Source organism: Nesoenas mayeri, assembly GCF_963082525.1.
Source record: "Nesoenas mayeri genome assembly, chromosome: 2".
NCBI classification, from domain to species: Eukaryota; Metazoa; Chordata; class Aves; order Columbiformes; family Columbidae; genus Nesoenas; species Nesoenas mayeri.
In genome coordinates, this window is record NC_137543.1 from 137,228,353 (window position 1) to 137,245,048 (window position 16,696).

The 16,696-nt window shown below is 37.5% G+C and overlaps 1 protein-coding gene across 2 annotated transcripts in view; it reads right to left on the reverse strand.

Annotated features, from left to right (window-relative positions):
• Nucleotides 1-3,900: 3,900 nt before the first annotated feature.
• Nucleotides 3,901-16,696, reverse strand: part of SDHAF3 (succinate dehydrogenase complex assembly factor 3) — a gene marked incomplete at both ends in the record, with an annotated part of 31,848 nt that continues 19,052 nt past the window's right edge. Inside the window, one exon of one of the 2 annotated variants that reach the window (XM_080364304.1) lies at nucleotides 3,901-4,104. In XM_080364304.1, the coding sequence (XP_080220430.1) occupies nucleotides 3,901-4,104 (204 nt within the window). The remainder of the gene's footprint in view (nucleotides 4,105-16,696) is intronic. The other variant, XR_013923628.1, reaches the window with a different exon arrangement.

Genomic DNA, 16,696 nt, shown 5'->3' on the forward strand with positions numbered 1-16,696 from the left:
ACACTCTTTGTTCTTGCTTAATCAGTCTGCTGAGAGATTCAGCCCTCCCTCTGTTATTATTTTGGCTTACACAGAGTACAAATTTAAAAATATTATAACAGGCAAGGCATGATCTTGCTCCTTCACCAATTGTTCAATATTTTAAGCTAGAAGTCAATGAAAACTTGGCCACTGACTCATCAGTGAGTAAGCAGCCTCTCATAAATATGTATCCAAGAGGAAGAAAGCCCACTAATAATTATAAAAGATTACAGTCCAAATAGCTGAGAATGAAACTCCTTCATAAATTCTACCTTCAGTATGTTATTAATTTTTTTTAAGCGAGAAAGATCACATTCTAATAGCTCTTGCTGGACAGCTGGTTTAAAAAGCATAAACCCACGTCACAGAAATAATAAAACACTGAAGGAATTACATTTATAGTTGTTCTTTTTAAGATGTATAACTTCATATTTTGCAAATCAAAACTGTAGTAATTTTTAATGAGACAGATTTCTGAAAACTTCAGCTCATTCCTTTTCCAGCTACCTAAAATTCAGCTCCCTCCAACTACTACCAGTTTCCAGGCAATCATATAGTCTTATCACAGATAAGATTTAGCCAAATTAACCAATTGTTATCACCCTCTTTCAGTTCTAGAGAGTCAAATGAACTTACGATCACCAAAATACAGAGGATCTTTCTTGATGATACACTGAATGGCAAGAGGTCTCAAAAGATGGATGGTAGGAGCCTTTCAGTGCTCAGTTGTATAATAGCAATCCATGCCAACATGCACAGGACAGAGCTTAAAACTTCGTCTTCATTTGTAAAGTGATCATGGCTATTGTTCATTATAAGGTGATCACCTTTTTCTAAGCAACTCTTTTGCCATTTGAAATTGCAAGCTGCTAGCAGTTTTGAAGTAATTTTGATGAATGCTTTCTTTTGTTCATTATCCATCAAACCTTGTGTAAAATTCCCTACAGAACATACCCTATACCTTAAAAAAATGAAAAAATAAAATTAAAAAAAAGTATCTTTGTCACTCAGCCTACCTGCGGACAGGATGAGACGCCGATTGTCCTCCTCAGCTTAACTGGCATTTTTCACACTTGTAAATCAAAGAATTTCACCAACCCGTGGTAGTGCTGGCTTTGCAGAGTTTCTATGGGGCCACCCACGCCTACCACCCCGTGTAAGCGCTCCTCAGATCACAGCACACCTTACCATTAGCACCAGCTGTCTTAAAGCCAGCAAGCTTTAAAGATGTTTCATTCCTATTGTAGAATTCTGGTCTTTGTAAGAGTTGTTTTAAACAAGAATACAAACATAGTACAAAATAAGAGCTACCACTGGCGATGAAAGAAAAAAGTTGTCAGATTTACAGGAAGAGGGGCTGTGGATGCGTAGATGTTTACCCTCACCTCCAACTCACTTTAGTTTTTGTTTTTCATACCAAACAGCAATTTTTCGTTATAAATTTAATTTAGCCTTTAGAAATGTGTATTGTCTAGGTATAAACAGCAGTAGACAGATGCAAAAGAAGTGTTTTAGCTAGTTTCATTGAACTAACAAGTTTCATTAAATGTGCTGGTAAAAATAACCATGCTCTAAATCGCAATACTTGAAATAAATTTGAAGCAACTTGGATATTGACTGGAGAGCAGGCACACGTGTAATAGCCATCAAGAAGTGGAAACAAACTCTGTTGTCAAGCACTCAAACATTGCTTTTGGTATTAAAATGAAGTAGATCTGGCCACAAAAATTACTGGTTACTTTGCAGTTGCCTTCAACGGGCCAAGAATCAGGACTTGTGGCCTCAGCCCTGCAGCCTGATGTCATCTCAACCCCTCTGTCCCTATTTAGATTAAACCCTTGAGGATCAAGGATGCTCCTACTGTGCAAAGAGCAGAGGAAGATGTAGCAAAGCTGCCTTAAGCTGCACAGGAGTCTTTCAATCAACCTGTTAATAGAAATTAACAACCTGCAACCTAAAATCCTAGCAAAGAACTGGGCAGAGAGGCGAGGGAGAGCACAGCAGGCTGCTCCCCAAATTGCCCCCGGTCAGGATCCAGGAGCTTAGCTCTGGCAAACAGCATGTTGAGACAGATGGAAATGTGCTCACTTGTCAATGCTGTCATCCCCCAGGAGGAAGGAAATTATGTTGTCTTGAACACGCTGTGGGTAAGAGACAGGGAAAGGTCCAGAAATAGAACAAAACTAATAATATAAAACCAGGTTTGGAAGACAAAATGAAAGGTGACTTTTGCACAGAAAGGGGGGCGGATTTCCTGGGAGATAAAAAAGTAAGACTTTTTTTAGTCACAATAAGTATCACAATAGGCATGCATTCTCCTGATGAAGACTTAACCTATTATCTACTAATTTTTTATATTTGTTATACAGTATTATGAACAGGATAATTTTTGTCATTGAGGAGTTTACAACTTCTGATCTATACAAAATATTGAGTAATATGACGTGCTGAGCTTTAAAAGGTCTTTGAATTCTAAATACAGCACAACCAACTCACAGATTTTTTTCAAAATTTTAGAGACTAACAGTAATTTATATCTAGCTTTGAAAAAACAGCAGAATTTTCTTCATAAGCCAGTGGTACCTTCAAGGTGATTTCAATAATGAACTACATCTTTTATTCTAAAGTGCTTTTCAGAATAAAGCTCAAGAAGAAAACCAACTTTCAATTTCAATAATTGCATGCGTTTCTATCACTTTTCATTTCTTCCATTGAAATGAGCCCACTCTAGTACCATAATTCTGTTCTTTGGCCACTGAATCCACATCAGAAAACAAATGCTAACTGCATCTTTTCCATTAAGGCAGAGGATTATACACAAACAGAAAAATGTTTTGCCCTATGAGTGCTAATATTAAAAAAAAAATAAAGCTTTCTATTTTAAAAATGTCAATTTACTTTTACCAAATTCTCTCAGTCTCCGCCTTCCATTAGTAGAAAAAATTATTGCAATTAACAGAAAATTGTTGTGATTATTCCATTTTAACAATTTGTCCTGGTTCTGGTTAAAACAAGACCAATTATCTTTTAGTGAATTTTCCCTTCAGCTAGGCTCCTCTAAGTGACTGCATTTTTCTGAAGTTGGCTGCATGTTTTTTTGACACTGTTTGCTCTGCAGCTGATAATGGCTGATATTTGCAGTTTTACTGAGCTAACAGTAGGAATGCTATGCAGAAAAGGCCTGGGTTTATCTTTTATTGCTCTAGGAGCCAAGGTCGCTGATAAATTTCATACATCCCACAAGTGACAGGGTTTTATTTGCAGGAAGGGGTGGAAATAACAGGTAAGCCAAACAGACCAACAAAGCATTCCATGCCATCCACATCATACACAGTATAAAACTGGGAGATCATGAGGGTCTCACTCTCTTTGTCCATGGCCGGCATCTGAAGAAGACCCTGCCTGTTCTCTTGCCTACAATCCTGATCCTGGTTCCAGTCCGTGCACCACTCAATCCAGCTCCTGTCTACTGCCAAATGCAGTCCAGGACTCCAGGACTTCCCATGATGCTGCACTATGCTAGGAAATTCAATATTGGGTTTGTATCTTTTGCATTATTTTCTCTCGTTATTAGTAAAGTTTCTTTAACTTTCCAACTTGTAAGTCCCTCTCCCTTGTCCTCCTATTCCCCTTCAGTAGTGGGGAAGGTGAGGGTTAACAAATTATTAATTAAATTAAAGTCTGCCACACTTTATTGTTGCCCCGCAATAAATGCGGACACATTTATTCTTGCATAGAAAGCCAAATACCCAGAGACATGTTTCAGACAAGTTATCCCATCAGCAGTGCCCACTACTGCACAGAAACCACATTCAAGTCCAAGTGGAAAAGGAAGTTTCAAAATGCTTCCATATGCATTAAAACATCTTTTAAAACCTTTCAGTTTTTGCGTTCCGAGTCTTTAGAAATGGTGATTTCTTTATTAGGTTTGGTAGCTTCATCCATCAGTTCCTTCAGTTGCCCAATCTGTTCATCACGGAAGTCATTAAGTTTTTCTTCTGTGAGCTGGATTCCATACACAGTCTTTTCTCTCAACTTTTGTTTGTCCTCATTAATTTGTTGCTGTATCAGTGCTGCATAGTTCTAAAAAGGAAGGGATATAAAGGTCACCAAAATGACAAATGGAGGATTCAGGTCAACTTTTAATACCGTCTTACCATAATAACATACTCTTAATCAACCTTCTACAACAGCCTATTAATCAACATCAAATGACAAAACCCCACACTTTTTATAACAAAGTTAAGACATTTCTAGTATCTACAGTCAGTTTTAAGTAGACGATAGTTTAAAATGTGTGTCCTATACGTACAGATTAATTTAATTCTGTCATATCATGCACCACTACTGAAAACAAAATTTAATTATAGGTCAAATATATTTATGTAGTTATAACTATTAAAATACATGTTTTCTATCTAGAAGGATATCAAGAGGATTCACTTTCTAAACTGCTGTATCTGGAAAAGCATTATTCTCAAAAAAATATATTAGAAAAAGCAATCTATAATTAGACGCTATCCTACAGCCTTTCTGTCTAACCACTCTCCGCATTTCCGAGAACTGACCATTTGCACCAGCCCTGGACTGCTCCAAAGGCGGAAGGAATTCAGCAGCTGTGAGACTTCTGTTACTCTGCCAGTTTTAGAATAAATCAGTTAGTAAAATTAAAAGTTAGGACAGATACCTCCATATTGCATGCTCATTCCCTGAAGAAGACAAAAAATATAACCCCCTTTCTGTACTGTCCTGAACATAGGTAAGTTTTTTCGAACTTTCCTTTAATCCCATTGTAACAGAAGGCATTTAGACCATGTTTATTTAAATAACAGCATTTATGTCAGTGGACAGGCAGAACTGTCAGTACGTATGACATCCATACCAGGCTGAGCGCCATTATAAGGCAAAACCTCTCAAGGCAGATATGGAACTGGCCAACAGCTCACACCAGTAATGCGGGCATAGCTGGGAAACTGCTTTCCCACCGCTTTGGAGTGATCTTTGACCATTAGAAAAGTTACAACACTCAAGGGTTTTGCAAGGATGGCAGTTCTGCAAAAGTAATTTGGCTGTTGGTGCTACCCCTGAGGCCGCTGCGTTCAAAGCCCATCAGTGGGGTCCTGCACCTTCCTCGGCTCCCCGGTCCAGCCCCATCCCGCTGCAGCCGCTCTCCGACACGTCATCATGAGGGAATTTGTCAAAATCCTCATGGCGTGTGAACCTACTCAGATGTTTAAAAGTTAAGCACATGTTCAAACACTGGGAGCTCACATTTTTCTTTTTCTTAAGTGGAACTTAGAAAACAAACTACACAATTAAGAAATCAATTTCAAAAATTAATTGCTGTTGGGAAAAAAAAAAAAAACCAGGCTTCTCTCCTATTTAGTAAGGTCTCCTTTAAAGTATCTTTAAAGTTTCAAGCACAACTTAGAATATACCATAAGAAATGGAACTAAAAAACTGTAATGGTAACACCTTTTTTTTTTTTTTTCTTAATAAAGGATTAAGTATCAGGAGTATTCAAAACCATGGGATTTTGGCAATGAGATATAAGCATTATTTTAATTTCAAATTTTCAGCTGAAAGGAGCCTCATTTTTGAATACTGAATTGTTAATCCAGTTACCAAAGTTACTAAAGCCACTACTTCAGCTGTACGTCTAATAATTCCTGAGAAGTAGATAAAAAGGAAGAATGTTATTCATAAGCATGTGATAAATTTGAAAATCACTACATTTACTAACATAAATACACTACGCTGTTTATGGACCATGTCAAGCCTCACTAAAGTCAGCAGCCCTGCTGCAAAGCTTAATTCCTGGCTCTTTAAAGAAAACAGATTTAAAAAAGCAAGTCAAACAACAGTAAAATTTTATTCATACAGACTCTGAACTAAACCAATTCCTCATTTCTGTAGTGGTAGAACTCTGTGTTAAAGTTACCTAATAAGAAAAGTAACAGTTTCATAATACTGAGGTTCTTCCCCACATCATCTCTGCCCTTTTTACATTAAATACACATTCAAAAGCAGTGACACTACAGTTAATCCCTACAGTATTTCTACATCTCCGTGGTATTATTTTATGGTAGAGTTGGTCCAGTATTTAGGAGGAAATAAATACTGTTTTTTTCCTGATGACTGAGTATATCAAACAGTAACAATAAGGTAAAAAATTCTAATGGGTTAAAAAGTCTTCAGCTTTGTGATCCACAGAATTTCTCATCAAGGCAGATAGACAAATGTGATCTCTGAAGCTGTCAGCAGGCAAGTAACACACCAACATGTTACACATTAACTATTCCACCTCATTCTATCTCCAAATTTCTGCACAGAACAATTTGGTCAGTATTGGCTCCAGACTCCAAAAAATAAATTCTCATTACACTAAACAACAACATTCAAAGTGTATAATTCAGAAACAATACTGAAAGCAAGCAATGCGAAACTCTCCACATCTCATCAAGAGACCTGACTAAATGTCCGAGCCCTGAGATCCCTTCCATGCAATGTCCCACCAGGGCAGGTCCCACAGTGGGAGAAAAGCGCTTCCCTTCACTAACAACCAACCACCCGGGAGCAGCCAGGGGCTCCAGCGCATTGGCATAACTGTTGTCTATTTAAAGACTGGTCACAATTTTGCAAACTTTGTTGACTAGAAGATCATATTAAAAAAAAAAAAAAAAATCAAATTAATCACTGGTAAAAGAGTCTACAATATTATTTCGGTTTTTAGTCTAGCATCAAATCATCACATTTCACAAAGCATCAGTGTTAAAGAAGTGACGGTCCTCGACAAAGCCACAACGCCCACAGTGCCCTGCATCCGAACACGCAGCGCTGGACGGTGCTTCTCCCTCCCCGCTGCCAGGTGTTCTGCTCTGCAGCACTCCGGCGGGCTCCCATCTGGACATGTCACCGCTGGCTCTTTTCCCCCATTCGCTTTCTAGCTGAACAAATGTTTTGTACATGCCAGAAAGCCTCAACAGTCATGGTTTCACATCGATTTGCAATGTGAACAAAAATTCAAAATTAGACCCTGAAAACATGCTGGGTCTTGGTTGGCTTACGACAGAAAACTTCATTTTACCAAAAGGCAGTGATGCACCAAAGAAAATACATTTCAGCCTTTACAAAAGCACTGGAAAAAGATCAACTATATGGCATATCTCATTTTCTCTGCCTGTGATGCCAGATGATGAACTCACAAAGCTTGAGATATTTAAGTGTTTAACACCTTACTGTTCCCTCAGAAATTCATACTGTTATTAAGTCGATCAGTGATTTGTGGAAAGATACTACATCATTTGCTGGTTCTGTAATTTAAGGTTCAGCTTCTATACAGGAAACATGCAATTTTGCCAACTGCACACGAACTTTTAATACATTGAACTCTGAAGTTCAGTAATAGGTTTAAAAGCATAATTTAAAAAACAAACAAGAAAACACGCTAACAGTTGTTCCTTCAACAATATACCTTTGGCCACAAAATATGATGAGCACAGTCCCTCTCAGGCAATAAGGAGAAGCAGCATGTTTGTGTATGCTTTAGTTTTCATTATAACTTAATAGATACAGAATTCAACTATTTCCTGGTGTCATCTTCCCTACCAGAAGAACTGAAACAAGCCCTCTGCTTTACTTCTGCCTCTCATTTTATTTTACTTACAACCACAACTTCCAAATATAACAAAACTCCTTTGTCAGTCATGACACCAATCCCTGGCAGATTTTTCAAGGGCATCTTATTCCGCACTCTGCCCACAGAACCACAGACAGGAGACAAGTAAAGCTGTGGCCTGGCAGAGCCCTGCTCAGCGCACACAAGGAGGGCGGAGGCAGACAGGTGCGCTCCTCACTTGCACAGATGGTCAAGGGTGGCAGGTCAGCCAGGGACAACCTCTGCACCTCAGGTGTTCTTAGGTTGGTTGGTTCTTTCTTTGTACGTAGCTCTTACTACAATGATGCTCTGCCTGCACCAAATGTACACTATCTGGGCATCTACAAAAAAACAAACAAAAACCAAAACACCAGCTGAGTACTAAAAGCCTTTGCCCCTTATACATGACCACCAGCAGAAACAAAGAGGATCAGAATCAAGTCCAAGTCAAGACAACCTCTCCTGACCATTTACCATCCAAAGATGGCTGACTTATCCAGTACCCAACCATGGCATGCTGGCCATCCACACCACAGACGGTCTCAGAGACCCACTTCTCCCAGTACCCAGCCCAGTCTTAACGGAGATTAACAGTCTGAGGTGCAGACTGGGCAGCTCCCTGCATCGCCAATCTCAGAGACACCCAAAAACTCTTCGTATCACCAATGCAGGGAAGATGATGCCCCGCCTGAACGCTCTGGTGCTCTCCTTAGAGATTCTGGTTCTGCCCAGAGATCACATTGGTATCTATAGCATGGAAGTTGAATCTGGCCATTTGGCTCTCTTAAAATCCTCTAACATGATTAAATACTTGAACCTCCAAGTGATTTTTACAAAAATACAGAAGGTATTTGCTGTAGTCCAGGGGTAGCTACTCCTACATTTACACAGTCCTACAATTACATTTAGCCCTTTGAAGGCAATTGTGAGGCTGATGTGGCCCCTAGTAAAAATGAGTTTGACATCCCTGCTGTAGTCAATTACCAGAGTTTTTTCTTTCAATTCAATAACTGAACCAAATAGTTTTCTTCTGCTCTCTGATCCATAAGCATCTGCAAAATGCACAAATTATCAGAAGGGCAAGAGGATAGGTGGCACTTGAGGTTTTAAAATGCCACACATTACAGAAAGGGTGTCAGACTGTTTTTCAAAGACTAAATACAAAAATAAAAGCAAAAACCACACAATCAAAAGCCCCACTCTCTGACTGTTAGATGTATAGACTGCTCCCTAGTACAGTGCATGCTGACAGACCTTCATCTCATATGTGAATATAAAATCATGAGAAACATGATCTAATTATAAGATTAAATGGGTTAGGAGCCTATCTGCCCATTTTCATTGGGAAGAACAGTAATCATCATTTCTATTTCCTTTGGCATCCTCCTCACAATGTACAATACTATTAATACATTTTAGACAACCACTCCAAAAATCTCTGTAAGTTTCATTTAAATAGATAAAGTGAGGATAGAGGTCTCTTCACAGTAACTACCTGTACAATTCACTTTCTTGCCAGATTTCCAGGTTTTCTCTTTAAAAAGGCTCATAGTTTCAATCTCCCTTACACAGTTAAAGTCAGTGTCTTCATCCATTCCAAAAGACTAGCTCCACATGCAGTCTAAGTAATTGTAACACTGATAAACAACAACATTACCTGGGGCCAGATCAGAAGCTGCTGCTCTGAGATGTGTTAAACAAACACGGCAGTCAGGCACTGAAAAACACTATCCAATTCTTTTAAACTGATTTTCTCGGGGTGACAAAAAACCCCCACAAGTTTGGCCTGACAGACCACCCCCATCGCTCCCTGGAAGTTAACTTAGAATTGGAGTATTTCAAACCCTACTTCTTCTAGGAGCAAAATGAAACACATGCTGCTAGGATAGCAGCATGAAGAAATGACTGTGAAGGAACGGCACAGCAAGGAACAACCTGTTCCGATCACTGTGCAGAGATTTGTTGAATGAATTACTTTATGCACGTTCAGCCAGAAATCTGCAACTGATTTACTGTATTTTTTACTATAAAACTGTTCTGTTTGATAAAATCTTTATAGAAGTGTTTTTTAAATGGAGATACACCTCATGAAATTCCAGAGCATCTTTATATATTTACCTGATCCTGTAAGTATAGTTGGAAGTGTAATAACAAACCAAGGAAAACAGACAATTTCAGTGGATATTTTTATACACTGATACGTTAAGCCGTAACAACTTACACTTCATCCTATAAAACAACTTAAAATAGCTCATAAGCATTTTTAAAATTGCCTAAAATACAATTACTGTCAAATAAATTACCTAATCTGAATAAAAAGCTATGTGAAGTCACACATACTCTAACAGGAAAGTGCATTATCAGACAATTTCAAACCACATTTGTTTTTGTAAAGGACACACCATGATCACTTAAAAAACATGTCAATATACTATAAAGGGTGGTGAGTAAACCTTCCTCCTGCTTTTGAAAGTGCTCACCAAGTGGTATTTGAATGACACCAGCTAATGACGTATGGCTGGCATTATCAGAGTTTCTTAAGTGGAAAATTAAAATTGTAACTGCTGGGAAAAGGGCAACAGAATGTAGACAGGAATTTCACTTTGATGTACCCAGCATAGCAGAGGACCAGCTCCTACTGCAAGTCCTGACAGAAGGTGAAAAAACAACTTGCTCTTCTGGCATTTAAATCACCTGAGCATCCATCACACATGTAACACCAAACCAGAGGCAACTCTTAGCAAAAGGAGCTTGCACAAACATTCAGCACTGGCTTAACATTGTTCCTATCAAAAGTCTGAAGGATACAGGGCGAGTGGTTATTGCTGAGTGGCTTTGCAAGAAAAATAACAATAAAATAAAATAAAATAAAATAAAATAAAATAAAATAAAATAAAATAAAATAAAATAAAATAAAATAAAATAAAATAAAATAAAATAAAATAAAATAAAATAAAATAAAATAAAATAAAATAAAATAAAATAAAATAAAATAAAATAAAATAAAATAATTCTTGACTGTTAGTGTGAGCACAAGAGGGAAATCTCAAGGATTATTCTCTTTCTGAAAATGCTACAGTACTTTACATGTAAGCCTGGAAAACACCATCATCCAAAAGGTATGAGGCCAAACATTTCATCCACAGACACTGGAGCTCCAGTGCAGCAGACAGCGCTCACATTGCAAGACAACAGTAAGGCCCCTAAAACGACACTGTGCTCCAAGTAAATAAAGCACTACAAACAAGCCGATGATCATAAAATTATGGCTACGCTATGAATTTAACAGGCATATATAGAAAAAATCTAGTGGCAAGATTATTTATTATAAAAACCAATGTTTTTCCTCATGTTTTCTTGTTCTAGCATCTCCTTCATTACCAATGTCACAGCACAGAATCTGTGAACAAAATGTTTACTGTCTACTAAGAGAGGCAGAGTTGTGCAAAGTAACACCATGTTTTCTGGTTTCAAAACCAGGGAGATTTTCCCAGCATGGACAGGTTACAGAAAGCCACATAACAGCCCTTCAGCGGGTGGTCCACGCTACGGCGGCTACAGCTGCGAAGCTGGAGACCTGAGACGGCGCTGCAGCAGCAAAGGTACCTGAGGTATGAAACAATATTCTAATCCTCCTTCAATTCACTCACAAACCTCTGTCACTCAAATTAAACACACTGTAAACTCAAGCTGTTTGGCTTGAGTGAAGCACCATGGTTGCTAATGGATGGGATACCAGTCACTGTGCTACGGACTACAGATTTAATTAGCTGTTTTGTTGTATGGTTTACTTATATTTCATGAGAGCAATTTGGTTATAAATGCTGCTTTTCTAAGAGCTGTTTACTATCTTCTGACAGCTCTTAGACATAAAGAATAAGATGTTTTATACAAGCTAAAAATCTGCCATTTCTTTTACAGGTCAAACTTCAGCCACCCTTGATATCTTCTGTTAATAATAGAAACGTTCAGTGAAACTAAAGTTAGGATGTAATGTGTTAAACAGGTACATTTTATTCAGACGTTTGCTATGTATAAAAACGTGAACACTTAAAAAACAGACTGAGTAGCTTATATGACCAGTCATACGTCACTAAGTTGAAAGTTTAAGCACATATGAGAAAGAATCAAAAAGGGCATCAGAAGTGTGCCTTATTTTTATTAAAGCTGCAACACTGCTCACTCTATTTCAAAAAGGAAAAAAATAAAGCATGATTTTATACAAATTTTTGAGAACTTCAGATTATGTGAAAGAACATAACCAAAATTTTAAAAGGAATTTTTTCTAACCCAGCAACAGTAAAACTTGCATTCCTGCGAGGATGAGATCCCTGCTCACCCCCTGTGCATCACCATCTCTTCAACAGGGTAGTCAAGCAATCCCTGAAGGGAAAAAAAAACAATACCAAGAACCTAACAGAGTGGGGCTGAACCACTGCCCCTGTCTCTCTGCTGAGGCAGCCACCCCAGTGGCACATCACGAAGTGAAGGAAAAACAGGGACTGCAGAGCAGCACAGAGTCCATTTAAGCACAAATGCAACACAGAAAAACCACAAAAATGACACAGTTTGACACAGGCCAAACTGGTTCCTCACCTACCCTTCAAGGCCATGAGTGTGGAGAACCCATCCCACTAAAGAATGCATCTCCCACTCCCAAAGAAAAACAATGCAAGTGAAAAAATCCCCTTTTCTAGCAAATATACCCACTTGTAATTAATGAGGAGCTCTAAAAATGAGTTGTGTGAAGAGCAGCTTGGATAAGCTATTTTGTATTTCAGTCCAATATTAGACGGAAGAGTTTGTAGAGGCCATTTCAAGCCAAAGGGACAGTCTACCACTTGCGATGGGATGTCGATGTCTACATCGAAATGTTACGTGTCTAACTGCAGCAAGGGATGCAGGTTGGCTTTGTGCTGAGCATCAGAAACTTCTGTCTTAAAGATGACATGATGACTGGACACACTGTCCTCCAGAGATGTGGGTCTCATCACTGCAAAAGCAACTATGTGTCTTTCTCTCGCTAGAGATGACTGGATTCAATCAACTTCCTTCCTTTCTTATGGTAAAAGGGAAGTGTTCATTAGTTTGGGGGTTTGGTTTTTGTTTTGTTAGGGTTTTTTAATTACAAAAGGCAATAAAAATATCATTTATCTTCAAATGAATCCACAATCTCTCCCCTAGAGCTTGTTTTACCTTTGGGTAACCCTGCTGAAGTCAGACTCGGCAACATTGCAGTTCCTTTTTATCCTTAGAAAACTTTGAATTATGTGGTATTTTAATTTCTGAGGATGGAAAACCATGTCACCATTTCTAATTACAATGCATAGAAGTAAAACAGATTTCTCCAGGACAAAGTCAGTGGATCGTAAAAAATGGGTACAACCAGACTCAAAGTTTTAGAAAAGTTAATCTGAAAGAATAAGCCAAGAGGACTTTAACAACATTATGTTTTTCCAGGAGATTCAGGAAGGATGCTAGAATATGTGATTATCGACTAAATTTCAGGGTAGTGACCACAGTAACATAATGATGCACACACTGCAAATATACAGAACTGTTACCATATAAGGGGTTTGGGTTTTGGGAGGAGAGAATGAAAAATCGTTCAGCTAAAATGGAGCCAGGGAATATAATTATGTAATACTTAGTAATCAGCAAGGAGAATTATTATTTGATCAGGAAGGTATAAATGGACTACTTTTTTTAACACAGTTTAGTAATATCATTAAACTGGAAGAAATGACATTTATTTAGAGGAATGTTAAAAAAAAAGCTTCATGACTAACTCAGCTTTGCTTGTAGCTTAAATAACGTGTTATTTTAATGTCTTTTTTTCATGTAAGACTTATGAGATCATATTTTGAGGTGAAATTGGGAAGTTTGTGGCCTGACCATCAAGGTAAACATATATCAATGCTATTATGTCCAAAACAGAGCACAACAGCATCACAGAATCTCAGAGTGACTTTATTGTCATTTGTGGAAAAACAAGCATCAGTATTGTACATCAGGGCCAAAATCTAGGTCACTAAAAGCTTCTTGCACCAACTGGTAGCAACCATAGTCTTTAAGATCCTCTCAACTTATGTTAATAAGCTTCATCTCAGACCTTAAATAGAAAGCTTGAGCTTGCTTTAGTGAAGAGGGGAAAAAAAATCAGAACATACTTGAAGGAAAAACAACATTTCAGAAAAAATAAAATGACCAATCAAGTTTTGAAAAGAGAGATCGATCTGAAATGTAGAAACGGGTCAGGAGAAAGAGGTGGGAAGTAGAATGAAAGAGATGGTCATGCAAATGGGTTCCAATGGCTTGACAAGATCCTGTCATGGTGCTCTCCCCTTGGACACGCTGTATCATCCACAATGTGAGCTCCATCAAAAAACATACTTATTCTATGAAAGAAATTAAAAAAAAAAAAGAATCTTCTCTGAAGTACATATCAGTGTTTGAGAGCGTTTTAAATTGGTACTGGAGACAAAAACACTGGGAAGAGAAATATATTTAAAAACCCATTAGAACTTAATATAGTTAATAATTTAAGAACAAAACATGGCTAATTATTCAGTCTGGACCTTTATCTGTAAAAATTATAACGAAATTACACTGGTCCTAATACACACTCTAAGATTGCTGTGACTGGACAGATAAACTACAGAAAAGTAAAACTTCCTTCAAGAACATTATTTCATATTTTCATACATATCCTAATAAATCCTCAGCAATTTGAAAGATGGTTATTTCTTGACTCAGTTTCTGTTTTGCTCTGACATTTTATGCTGTGCCTGGCAGCTCTCTGGCTAATAAAAGAGCTGTCCTGTACACTTCCGTCTACTGCTGATGTTTTGTCTGGCAAACAGTATGCCACAATCTCACCGAATGTTCAAGGGTTTTTCACATGCTGTTAATTTAAAGCAGGGCAAGGGAAAAAACTGGAAGTGATAGTTCAATTTTAGGAACTTAATCAACACATCAGTTATACAGTAATGTTTCTATTTAAATATTAAGCTAGGATATCTTGGCAAAGTGCTTCACTGCAGATAATTCTCTGACAAATATAAACACTAAGTACCGGCATTTTACCTTAGAAAACCTAAAGACTGTTTCAGCAACATAATCACACAACTATAATTAAAGCAGACAATGCAAACATCACTTATAGACTCCCGTATCAATTCTTTAAATAGACAACAAGCATCTTAAATTTGCAGTTATTTCTTTCACTATTACTTCCAGATTTCCAAGGAAGACAATGATTTCACATATAGATATTCACAAAAGGAAAATAAAACCTGTTTCCAAGACAATCACATTAGTTTCTAGACTGCTAGATACTAAGAACAAGCAAAAGATTACATATCCCAGGTGATGACACTTAGAAGACTTTCCATGCACGTTCTTTTACTCAATTTATACCCAATGAAGCATGTTAAGTGTACATACATTTTAAAAAAAGACTCAGTATTCTTATTTCTCCATTACTCACATTCCTATATGCTCATCAGAGCCAAAGCCTTAAACTAACACATTAATAAAGAAAACCTCAAGTATAAACAAAAATTTAATCCACTAATAGGCATCTTGCATTGATTTCCCTGACACCACAAATAACCTTTCTGCTGAGGGGGCACTGAATTTTTTACTTTAATGGACCTGTAGAAGAATAATGTGCTTGAATGAATTAAGTAAAAAGTCATGGGCGATATTTGATAAACAGACCAAAAGGTCATTAGTGTAAAAGTCAGATCCATCCCTCAGGACAAACAGTTTCAAGTGAACAAATTCTACATTTCCTGTTCCAATGCAATACATGGGATACCAATTTACCAACAGAAAACACTGAGTTAAAGGCTGATTTTCTTGGCCAGTCTTCCCATGGTCCCTCTAGTAACAGGGAGGAAAGACAAGCCCTACCTGGGTGCCTGTGGAGGCATTTAAAACAGACAAGCAAGGAGTCATTTAAGTTTATCTACCTGTTTCTTCAACATGGCACAAACACTTTGAGGTGTGCTCTTCACAGAGCACTACCTGGGAGACTGGCCATCAATAAAAGCAAATTAAAAAATACTGCCACAGGTGAATTCTTATAGGAGTGTTACTTAGATAAATATGGCATTCAGTATGGTACTTTCAAAAATCCTACTCTATAGAAATAACTCAGCATATTTAACCACAATCACTTCAGTCCTTCTTGCTTTTAATTAGCAGCAATAAGGCATCTCTATGAAAATAAATGCATACTGATATAACTGAAGTTTTCCTTCAGACAACTAAAAACATACTGGTTTATATTTGTAAACTCACTCTATGGAAAGAAAGCTTATTACTGCAATTAACATGTACTTCATAGCACTTAATAAAAGGAGAAAAACATGAACTCATTGGCCTCTGTGCCATACATCAGTGCAAATTTTTAAAGTTCTTGTTGTTGCAGCAAAAGATGCTAAATGATGTTCAAGTTTTAGACCAGACATACACCTTGTATACACATAAACATAACTCTGTTAAATGAAGTTAATAATACAAGCTGTTTAAAAAGTTTTTCATATCCTCCAAGTAATAGGACGAATCACAGCATTTCCTTCTTTAGTTTTATTGCTCTCAAAATTACAACAGAAAGTTCCTTACTCAGTTATATTTTGCTAAAATACGGTGACACAACATACATGCAGTCAGAAAGTCATCTGACACAATGGTGCAGACAAAAAAAAAAAAGGTCAGAGAAATTAAAAGTTTCCACTCTAAATATAATTCTAAAATTGTGGTAATATTTTTAACAGTTTCAAAAAAACCTCTCAACCTACAAATCTGTGTATCTTACTAAGGATTTTTAACTTGCAGATTTTATACAATCCCTGAACTACTTCAGAAGTAGCCAGAGAACTGAAGACAACAAATGTGTCATCAGTTTGTTCAAGAGATGCTATAAAGGAGTACTTATCTCTACTGACTACATCAGAGCACCCAAATCTGAAAAACCCCAAAACTTCCATAATCATTCGCAAGTCACTTTAT